Source organism: Bos taurus, chromosome 18 (genome assembly GCF_002263795.3).
Source record: "Bos taurus isolate L1 Dominette 01449 registration number 42190680 breed Hereford chromosome 18, ARS-UCD2.0, whole genome shotgun sequence".
NCBI classification, from domain to species: domain Eukaryota; kingdom Metazoa; phylum Chordata; class Mammalia; order Artiodactyla; family Bovidae; genus Bos; species Bos taurus.
The window spans coordinates 10,371,512-10,382,315 of NC_037345.1; the positions used below are offsets into that span (position 1 = coordinate 10,371,512).

Below are 10,804 nucleotides of genomic sequence, written 5' to 3' on the forward strand. Positions count from 1 at the left end.
TGTCCATTGAGTCCGTGATGCCATCCAGCCATCTCATCCTCTGTCGTCCCCTTCTCCTCCTGCCCCCAATCCCTCCCAGCATCAGGGTCTTTTCCAATGAGTCAACTCTTCACATGAGGTGGCCAAAGTATTGGAGTTTCAGCTTTAGCATCAGTCCTTCCAAAGAACACCCAGGACTGATGGACTGGTTGGACCTCCTTGCAGTCCAAGGGACTCTCAAGAGTCTTCTCCAACACCACAGTTCAAAAGCATCAATTCTTTGGCGCTCAGCTTTCTTCACAGTCCAACTCTCACATCCATACATGACCACTGGAAAAACCATAGCCTTGACTAGACAGACCTTGGTTGGCAAAGTAATGTCTCTGCTTTTGAATATGCTATCTAGGTTGGTCATAACTTTCCTTCCAAGGAGCAAGCATCTTTTAATTTCATGGCTGCAATCACCATCTGCAGTGATTTTGGAGCCCAAAAATATAAAGTCTGACACTGTTTCCACTGTTTCCCCATCTATTTCCCATGAAGTGATGGGACCGGATGCCATGATCTTCATTTTCTGAATGTTGAGCTTTAAGCCAACTTTTTCACTCTCTTTCACTATCATCAAGAGGCTTTTTAGTTCCTCTTCACTTTCTGCCATAAGGGTGGTGTCATCGGCATATCTGAGGTTATTGATATTTCTCCTGACAATCTTGATTCCAGCTCGTGCTTCTTCCAGCCCAGTGTTTCTCATAATGTACTCTGCGTATAAGTTAAATAAGCAGGGTGACAATATACAGCCTTGACGTACTCCTTTTCCTATTTGGAACCAGTCTGTTGTTCCATGTCCAGTTCTAACTGTTGCTTCCTGACCTGCATATAGGTTTCTCAAGAGGCAGGTCAGGTGGTCTGGTATTCCCATCCATGCACACCCTCAAAACCCTTTTCAACATGGCAGACCCTAAGTTTCTGCTCCACAGGGAGGCACGAACAATCTTTCTCCACACAGCAGCTCCTCAGAATACATCTAAACGCAGCATCCCTCAGAATCCTTCTCAATGCAGCAATTCCTCATATCCTTCTCAACGCAGCAGCCCCTAAGATTCTTCTAAACACAGAAGCCATCAGAATCAATCTCACAATGCAACCCTTCTGATTCTAAGCCCCTAAAATCCTTCTCAATACAAAAAGCCCTCAAAATCCTGACATGGCAGCCCCTCAGAATCCTTCCCAAACTGCAGTTGCTAACATTCTTCTCAACATTGCAGGCCCTGAGAATCCTTCTCAACAAGGCAGCACCTCAGATCCCCCTCAGCAAGCCAGCCCTCCCAAATTCTTCTCAATATAGCAGCCCCTCGGAATGCCTCTCACATGGCATCCCTCAGAATACTTCCCAATACTAAAGTCCCTCAAATCCTTCTCAACACAGCACTCCCTCAAATCCTTCCCAATGGGGTAGCTCTCGTGAATTCTCCAAAACACAGCAGCCCCTAAACTTCTTCTCTGGAGAAGGAAATGGCAACCCACTCCAGTGTTGTTGCCTGGAGAATCCCAGGGATGGCGGAGCCTGGTGGGCTGCCGTCTATGGGGTCGCCCAGAGTTGGACACGACTGAAGTGACTTAGCAGCAGCAGCAGCAGCAGCAGCAGCAGCAAACTTCTTCTCAAAACAAGGCCCTCAGAATCTTTCCCAACCCAGCAGCCCCTCAGATCCTTCCCAACACAGAAAGCCCTCAGAATCCTTCTGAACACAGAAGCCCTCCTCCAGATCCTTCTCAACACAACAGCCCCCTAATCCTTCTCACACAATAGCCCTCAGGATCCATCTAAATTGCAGCACATTAGAACCTTTCCAGAATGGCAGTCCCTAGAATCCTTCCAAATACTGCAGGCCCTTTGCATTCATCTCAACAGACAGCACCTCAGAATCCTCCTCAACATGCAGCTCTTCAAAACAATTTTCATCATAGCTGCTCTCAGAATCCTTCCCAACACAGCAGTCCCACAGAATCCTCTCAATATGTCAGCTCACTTCCTTCTCCAAAAGCAACCATTCACAATCCTCAATACAGGCGCCCCTCAAAATCATTTTCAACATAGCAGTCCCTCAGTGTGTTAAATCACTCAGTTGTGTCTGACTCTATCCGACCCATGGACTGTAGCCCACCAGGTTCCTCTGTCCATGGGATTTTCCAGGCAAGACTACTGGAGTGGGTTGCCATTTCCTTCTCTGGGTCTTCCCAACCCAGGGATCAAACTTCAGAAGCATCTCAATATGGCAGCACCTTAGATCCTTCCCAATGCTGTAGCCATTCAAAAAATGTTCTGAATACAGAAGTCCCTCAGAACCATCTCACTAAGGCAGCCCCTAAGATTCTTCTCAACACAGAGGCCCTCAGAATCCCACCCAACAGGAGAGCCCCTAAGATTCTTTTCAGCACTGCATGCCAGCAGAACACTCAACAAGGTAGCAGCTGGGGATTCTCAACATCACAGTCCCTCAGAATCCTTCCCCAAACTTCAGGCATTCAAATCATCCTCAAGAGGAGAATGTGAATCAGCATCTTTTCAATAGGATAGCCCCTCAGAACCCTTCCCAATACTGTAGCACCTCAGAATCCTTCTCAACACAGCAGCCCCTAACAAAGAGGCCATCAGAATCCATCCCACAAGGCAGTCCTTCTGAATTGTCCTCAATATGGCAGCCCCTAAGATACTTCTCAACACAAAAGCCCTCGGAATTCTTGTGACACAACTGACCATCAGAATCCTTCCCAACATGGTAGCCACTAACAATTCTCATCAACACAGCAGTCCCTAAGATTCTTCTCAACACAGCAACCCTTAGAATCCTTCTCAAAATGACAGCCCATAGGAATCCACCTCAACAAAGCAGCATCTAAGAATCCTTCCCAACATGGCAGCTCCTCAGATCGTTCTCAGAATCCTTCTCAACACAGCAGCACCTCAGAATTCTTACCAACATGGCATCCACTCACAAACCTTACCAACAGGGCATGCCTCTGAATCATTCTCAACACAATAGCCACTCAGATTCTTCCCAACACAGCAGGCCCTCAGAATCCTTCTCAACATGAAGCACCTCAAAATCTTACTCAACATGACACTACATCAGAATCCTCCTGAACACCACAGCCCCTCAGATTCTTGACAACACAAAAGCCTTCAGAACCCTTTTGACATGGCCACCCTACAGAATCGTTTCCACTACTGCATCTACTAAGATTCTTCCCAACATGGTGGCCCCTAAGATTCTTCTCAACACTGAGGCCGTCAGCATCCTTCTGATACAGCAGGCCTTGAGAATCCTCCCCTTCTCAGGACTGCATCTCCTCAGATCCTTTCCAATATGGCTGCCCCACAGAATCCTCCTGAACACTACAAAAGGCTGTGTCTGAACAAGACACAGCCTACCTCAGCGTCCTCAACAAGGCAGCCTGTCAGAATCATCTTAACACAGAAGCTTTTGAGAATCCTCAGAAGCATGGCAGCCCCTAAAACTATTCTCAACACGGAGGCCCTCAGAATCCTACCCAACACAACAGTACCTCAGATACCTTCTCAACACAGCAGTCCCTCAGAACTCTTCCCAAACAGGCAGTTCCTCCAGATCTGTCCCAACAAAGCAGGCCACAGATCCTTCTCAACATGGCATCCCCTCAGAATCCTCAACACAGCAGCGCCTCAAAGATCCATCTAAACACCCCAGACCCTCAAAATTCTTCTCAACATGGCAGCACCTCAGGTACTTCCTAACATGGCAGCCCCTCAGAATCCTTCTGAACACAGCAGCCCCTAGATCCTTCTCAACACCTCAGCTGCTGAGAATCTGCAAAAAAAACAATCACCTCCTAACATTCTTCTCAACACAGAGGCCCTCAGAATACTTCTCAGCATGGCAGCCCCTAGAATCTTTCTCACCTGGTAGCCCCTCAGAATCCTTCGCAAACTGCAATCGCTACATTCTCCTCAACATGGCCGGCCCTCCAAATCCCTCTCAATACTGCAGCCCCTCAGAATCTTTCCCAACATGGCAGCCCCGGGACCCTTCTCATCACCCAGCCTTCCCAAATTCTTCTCAACATGGCAGACCCACAGATCCTTTGCAACACAGCAGCCCCTCAAGATCCTTGCCTGTGCGACAGCCCACAGACCCTTCTCAACCCTGCAGCCCTTTAAAGTCTTCCTCAATTCCACATCCCCTGAGAATCCTTCTCCACACGGCAGCACCTCAGAATTCATCTCCTAAGAGCAGCACCACCAGCCGAGCATAATTGAAACTTGACATGACCTCTCCTGGCCACGGTCAGCAGGGAATCCTTGCACTGATTTACCCACTGAGAGGTTCGGATTTACCAACTTTCATTTTTTTGAGGGATGAGAGCGCTTCCCACAACATGGGAGCTTTTAATTTCCATAACCCCACGTCGGGGGCCTTTTTTTCATGGTTCAAGAGACAGAACAGACAAAACAAACAGTAAAACAGACTGAGATCCATCATATCAGTAATTACATTCCAAGTAAAAGTCTAAAACATTCCAATTAAAACCCAAGACTGTCAAGATGATAAAAAAGCAAGACCCGACCATATGCTGTCTACAAGAAATGCATTTTAAAATTCCAAGCCACGGTTAGGTTCACAGAAAAAGAGTGGGAAGAGAGATTCTGTACCAACGCTAATCTTAAGGATGCTAGAGAGGCTGTATTCATAGAAGAGAAGGCGGATATAATGACAAAGTAATTCAGAGACAAAAATGGAAATTTCATAATAAAAAGGCAATTCACAGTGTGTGCTTAATAACAAGAGTTTCGAAAACCATGAGCAAAACATTCATAGGATTAAAGGGAAAAAGAGACAAATCGGCAATCATAATAAGAGATTTTAACACTTTCTCTCTCAGAACCAAACAGAATAACTAGACTTCCCCACCCCACTGCCCACTCCCCAAAAATCTGCAAAGCCACAGAAGGTCTGGATCATCTTGACATAATGGAGGGTTCTAAAACACTGCACTCAACAACCACACACACCCTTTGAGAGCTCAGTAAGGGACTTACTTCCCGGGTGGTCCAGTGGTTAGCACTCCATGCTCCCAGTGCAGATGGCCCAGGGTTTAATCACCGTTCAGGGAACTAGATCCCACATGCCACAAATAAAGACCCTACCTGTCACAGCGAGGAGCTCACATGCCACAGCAAAGACCTGACGCAGCCAAATAAACAAATATTTTTGAAAAAAGAGATCAACAAGACAGACTGCGCCTGAGCCACTGAGTAGGTCTCAAATGCCACAATGACGTGCGTGTGTTCTCTGACCATGATGCATTTGAGGGAGAAACCACAAGCGCATTGAGGAAACCCCCAAATCAGTGGCAACTGAATTGCACAATTCCGAACATCCCAAGGGTCAAAGAAGAAATCGTAGCAAAAATTAGCAAAGGTCTGAACGACATGAAAGTGAAACCAGAACACACCAAAATCAGCAAGACGCAGCCAAAGCAGTACTCAGAGGGAAATTGTTAGTGGGGGACTAGAGGCCAAGGGTGCGTGAGCCCAGAGTCTGCAAGGTCCCAAAACTCAAGGTCTACTGGTTCTCTCTCACCGGGACGTCTCTGCAGTTGGTGCCACCTCTCATGTGGAAAATGAGTCCCCATGGGACACCCCAGCACAGCCCCCTCTCTCTCTGACTTCCGCTATACTGGTAATTACTTCTCCCAGACCTCCCTTCCCTACAATGTTAGGAACTAGGGGTGGTCTCAGCCTCTGCAGCTTGCCCAGGGCCCAGCCCCACGTCCACATCCTGCTCATCCACCAGAAGCCCTGAGCTCCACACAGGGGTCACCTCGACTGCAGCGCAGGTACTCACGCTTCTCCAGCTGGTCGCCGACCACCCTGAGGAAGGCCACGGAGATCATGAGCAGGTTGATGATGAAGCAGGCCTCACACAGCTTGCCGATGGCAGGGCCACACAGCCCTCCGACCACGCCTTGGTAGGTGGCCTGGCCGCTGACGGAGGCAGCATAGCCCAGGACAACCAGCCCGCTGATCAGGAAGACCAGGGAGATCTGCCGAACAAGACCATGGCGCTGGGCATACCCACAGCTGCTCAGCCCACCCCCAGTGAGCCTCAGCTACAGAGGCCATGGCCTGATGAGCCACCAGCCCATTCCCCAAAACCAGAGTTACAAAGCCGGTGGATTCTAGAGGCCACGCTGGTCTAAATCTGTGAATCTGGGATTCACGCCAAACCACACCAGCTGGACAAATGAGGCTTTGGAAACCCGGAGTTTAAATTACTTTCCTAAGATCACATGGGTCGTGGGTGGAGAGCCATAAAGCATGGTGGTTAGGAAGCAGGCATGCTGCTGCTGCTGCTTCTAAGTCGCTTCAGTCGTGTCCGACTCTTCGCGACCCCATGGACTGCAGCCTACCAGGCTCCTCCATCCATGGGATTTTCCAGGCAAGAGTATTGGAGTGGGGTGCCATCGCCTTCTCCGAGGAAGCAGGCATACTTGAGTTCAATTCCAACCCTGCCACTCACCCGCTCTGTGGCATGAGGCCAACCATCCATCTGTCTTCCCATCTGTGAAATGGGGATGATACCGTCTACCTTACTGGGGGGTTGTGAAGCATTTGGACTAAACAAAGCACATAATCACTCAGCTCAGTGCCTGGCACGTGGTAACTGCTCAAGACATGACAGCTGGGGACTGCCCTGGGGCCTGTTGGCTCAGACTCTGCGCTCCCCATGCAGGGCCCTGGGAACTGGATCCTACATGCCACAACTACGAGCTCATAGGCCTCAACTAAAGGTGCCACGGGCCACACCTAAGACCCAGGGGAGCCAAATAAATATTTAACAACAACAACAAAAGAAATGGTCGTTGTTTCTCTCCAGACTCCCTCACCAGGGCTCTCCCTACTTCAGTTTAAATTTTGCCAACAGTATGAAAACTTTTCAAACATCTAGGAAAATTGGAAGAATTTTGCAATGAACACCATGTCCTCACCACCTAGATTCTACTAGGAGCAGGTCCCCGTGCTTGCTTTATCATCTCTCTCACCATGTGTCCACATGTCCATCTAAACTCGGGGGTACATTTCAAGGCAACTTGTGGATATCAGTATACTTACCCCCAAAGATTTGGGCATTAATGGAGTGTCATTAATTGGAGTTTGATGTTTGTTTATAGTCCTCTCTTGTAAGAAAAAATTTACACACCGTGAAACGCACACCACCATGAAATGCACAGAGTCGTGAGTGCATCACTGGAAGGGGTGCAACTGAGGTATATGTGCAGCCTGAACCTCTACCAAGTCACAGAACATCACATCCCTGAGTTCCCTCCTGGTCCCACCCTAGATCCAGAAAAAAACGCTCTAATAGTACTTTGCTTTTATATATTTTCCTATCTGGCTTCTTCCACTGAGCAGCAACACTTGTGAGGGCCAGCCCTGTGGGATGGGTCAGTAGCTTATTTCTATCTTTCTTCAGTGCTATTTCACAGGGTGGATAGCATCACTTGACTGCTCCAGTCCCTTCTGCCAGACATCTGGGCTGTCCTTCGTTTTGGCTGCTGTGAATGAAGAGCTGAGCATTCTAGAATGAGTCATGCCCAGGACCCACGTTTCCTTCTCCTGGACACACACCTAGGAATGGAATCTGTGGGTGTCAGGGTAGACATGTGTTCAACTCTGGCAATTTCTTATACACTGTTTTCCAAATCATCTGTGTCACTCAACACCCACCCCCAGTGATGCACTCGAGTCCCGCTTGTCCATGGAGTTAAATGTTTTTGAGTCTCTCCAGGCTGGACCGTTACCTGTGCCTAAGCTGGACCTGGTCTCCACACTCAGACCCCCTCCCACAGTTGTATGAAGGAGAAGAATGCAGAAGCGGCAAGGTGTTCAATCTAGAAGCCTGGGGAGAGCTAAGCTGGCCCCTTCAGACCCAGTTCGTGCCCTGACTGCAGGCTTGTTCCTACTCCAGCAGCCTGAGGGCAACATCTAACTGGACCAAGTCAGAGAAACTCAGAAGTTCAGAGCCAGGAAGAACATGCATGCTCCCTCCAGCCCCTGGACTTCTGTCCAAGATAGCTCCTCTGCCTGGAACGCCCTCCTGCCTCCACCACTGCCTCTCACCTGGGATGGGCATCCCTACTTCCAAACCCCGCCCCTGCCAAAGTCACCTCCTCCAGGAAGCCTCCCCACACTTCACCCCTGAATTGGGTTCAACCTTCTCTGTTTCATGCTCTAGCAGAACCATGCCTTTTATGGGCACAATTCTTATGGTGGGTTGAATCCTCTCAAAAGTCTAATCTCCAGAACCTGTGAAAGGGACTTAGGGGCAACCATCTTTGCAGGCGCAGATAATGAATATGAAAAGGGGTCTTCACAGGTTAAAATTAAGGACCTTGAGATGAGGTTGCTCTGGATGATCCAAGTGGGCCTCAAAGCCAATGACACATGTCCTTATAAGAGACAGAAAAGGGGGAAGACGCAGAGGAGTGGCCAAGTGATGACATGGCCACAGCAAAGGAACAGCTGGAGCCCCCAGGAGCTGGAGAGGTAGGAAGGACCTTTTGCTAGAGTCTTTAAGAGAACATGACTCTGCTACACTGGGATTCGGACTTGAGGCCTCCAGGACTGTGACGGCACACACTTTGGTGGTTTACGCTGCTCAGTCCTTGGGTCCAGGGGGTGCATACAGGGTGGAGATCATCACCAGACTCTAAGCTCCATGGAGACTGGGGTCGTGTCTTTTTGCTTACGTCCAGCCCCCCAGGAGAGCACCCAGTACATAGCAGGCACTGCTAAATATTTTGGACAAAAGGAAGCAAAGGGGGTCAGACTGAGCCTCGGCCAGTGAAGGTGAGTCTCTGCTAACGCAGTGAGCTGACCACACAGGACTGGGTGACCCTCGACAGGGTCCCTGAGCCTCTGAGCAGCCAGTTGGCAAAAGCCCCTGGCCAGGCTGCCTCTCTCTTTGCAGTCGAGGAAGATCCAGGCTCATTAATTTCATCAATCCTCCAATGCTAATGAAGCCATGAGAGACCTAAAATCTCACACCACTAGCCTCCCAGTGGCAGGGATGTTTAAACATTCCGCCAACCCAAGTTGGGGCAGAACTCTCTGGTGAAGAGGGAGAGACAGGAAACGGGGTGGGAGAAGGGTGAGCTGCTCGCCAGCCTTTCTCCCTTGTGGGGAGTTTCCATTGATTCCTATTTGGGGTCCCCTTTCCTCGAGTCTGCCTGCTCAGGGCCAGAGCTTTAGACCATCCCGGGCCAACGGCAAGCCACCCCAGCAGCGTCCGTGCCACCAGGGAGACCCACCCGCACAGAGTCAGCATCTGCAGCCCTGGAGGCGCTGGGAGACCCCGCAAAGAGCCTGGGGAGCGAGTGGGCCGCTGCCCCCTGACTGGCCGGTCTGTGCCTGACACGGACCACCACGCCGGCCCCACCGGCTCCGTCGCTGACCCTCTGTGGCTGGAGGTCGGGCTCCCTGTCCAGGGGACAGCACACACAGCCTTGCTGCCCGTCGCATGCACCCACTCAGTGCTGCCTCGGAGGGGGCTTCTCAGCTTCCACCACCCCCAAACAGGTCACACCCCCCTCCCCAGCGCCACTGCCCACCCCCTCATTCGACTTCCTGAATCTTATCCCAGCTCCCCGTTAGAGCAAGCTTCAGGAAGACAGAGCCTGCACGCTCCGAACGGGCGCTGGGCCAGCGCGGGGCCGGCACAGGCTACTGGACACCACACAGGATGGTATTTGGCAGCTTCCAGAAGGATCAGAAAGGCCCAACGGAACCCTTATCAGCGGCTGCCAGGGAAAAGCCTTTGACACGATGCCCGACAAAGAGCTCACCAGGAAATGCCTGATTCCTATCAGCTAATAAAATGAAGCTGTGCTAACCAGCAGCTCGTCTCCGCTGAGGACAGTCCCTGGAACTTTCTGGAAAGGGAGGGAGTTTGGGCTCCACACACAGCACTGGCCAAACACCCCTGACACTGCGCAGGCTGGGGGCTTACGGCAAGTCAGTCCTGCTCTGCCCAAGGATTTGGGCTTTAGTTGTGGAGCAGAGACCAGCTGCCAAGAGAAGGCAGGCAGTGGCTCAGCTCATAGGCCGGGTTCATAGGCTGCAGGTGCGGGGAGCACAGCTCCACCTGCCCTCCCCCACTCCTCCCCCCAACCCCCACCTGGCTGCGTGGCCCTCAGCTCCGAGGATGCTCACGGCCCTGGTCTGCAGGTTTACACCGGGATTTTCCTTTCTCCCCCATGAGCTGAGAGGGACAAAAAACCAAAACATAGGAGTAATTTTGAAAACAAGCAGCTCTGCAGAAGCAATGCCTAGGGCTCCGCCTGGAAAAATAAAATTCAGCTCCTACGTGCTCCCAGAGACCACCCTCCCCTACCCCGCCCCATGAAACCGCCCCCGATGGCTTACCAGCTCCACGAGGAAAGCGGGGGCCACTCCCCCCGCCTTGTGGAAGGCCCATGGAAAGTTGAGCAGGCCAGCGCCCAGCGCGGACTTCAGAAGGATGAAGACGGCACCCAGCGAGGACAGGCCAGGGCCAGAGGCTGTGGGGACCGGCTTTTCTGAAAGGCCTCCGCCTCCTGGGGTCTGCCCCTCCATGGCTGGAAGCAGAGTGGGGAGGAGGGTTGTCTCGGGACCTCCAGCTGGGAGGGGTCTTTCCTCCACTGAGCTAGGGCATCTGTCACAACCACCCGGCCTTGTATGCTTTCCGAGCCTCTGATCCCCTTTCCAGAGCCTTACACACCCACCTGCCCTGTAACACCTGGTCCTCAT

General features: G+C 51.1%; 1 protein-coding gene across 2 annotated transcripts in view; it reads right to left on the minus strand.

The window, feature by feature from the left end:
* Positions 1-10,804, minus strand: part of SLC38A8 (solute carrier family 38 member 8) — a 51,340-nt gene that overhangs the window by 33,306 nt on the left and 7,230 nt on the right. The window contains exons 2-3 of one of the 2 annotated variants that reach the window (XM_059876727.1): positions 10,442-10,632; positions 5,862-6,060 (exon numbers count right to left, since the gene is read on the minus strand). In XM_059876727.1, the coding sequence (XP_059732710.1) occupies positions 5,862-6,060; positions 10,442-10,630 (388 nt within the window). In that variant the 5' untranslated portion in view covers positions 10,631-10,632. Of the gene's footprint in view, positions 1-5,861; positions 6,061-10,441; positions 10,633-10,804 lie in introns of those variants that run through there. The other variant, NM_001192494.1, reaches the window with a different exon arrangement.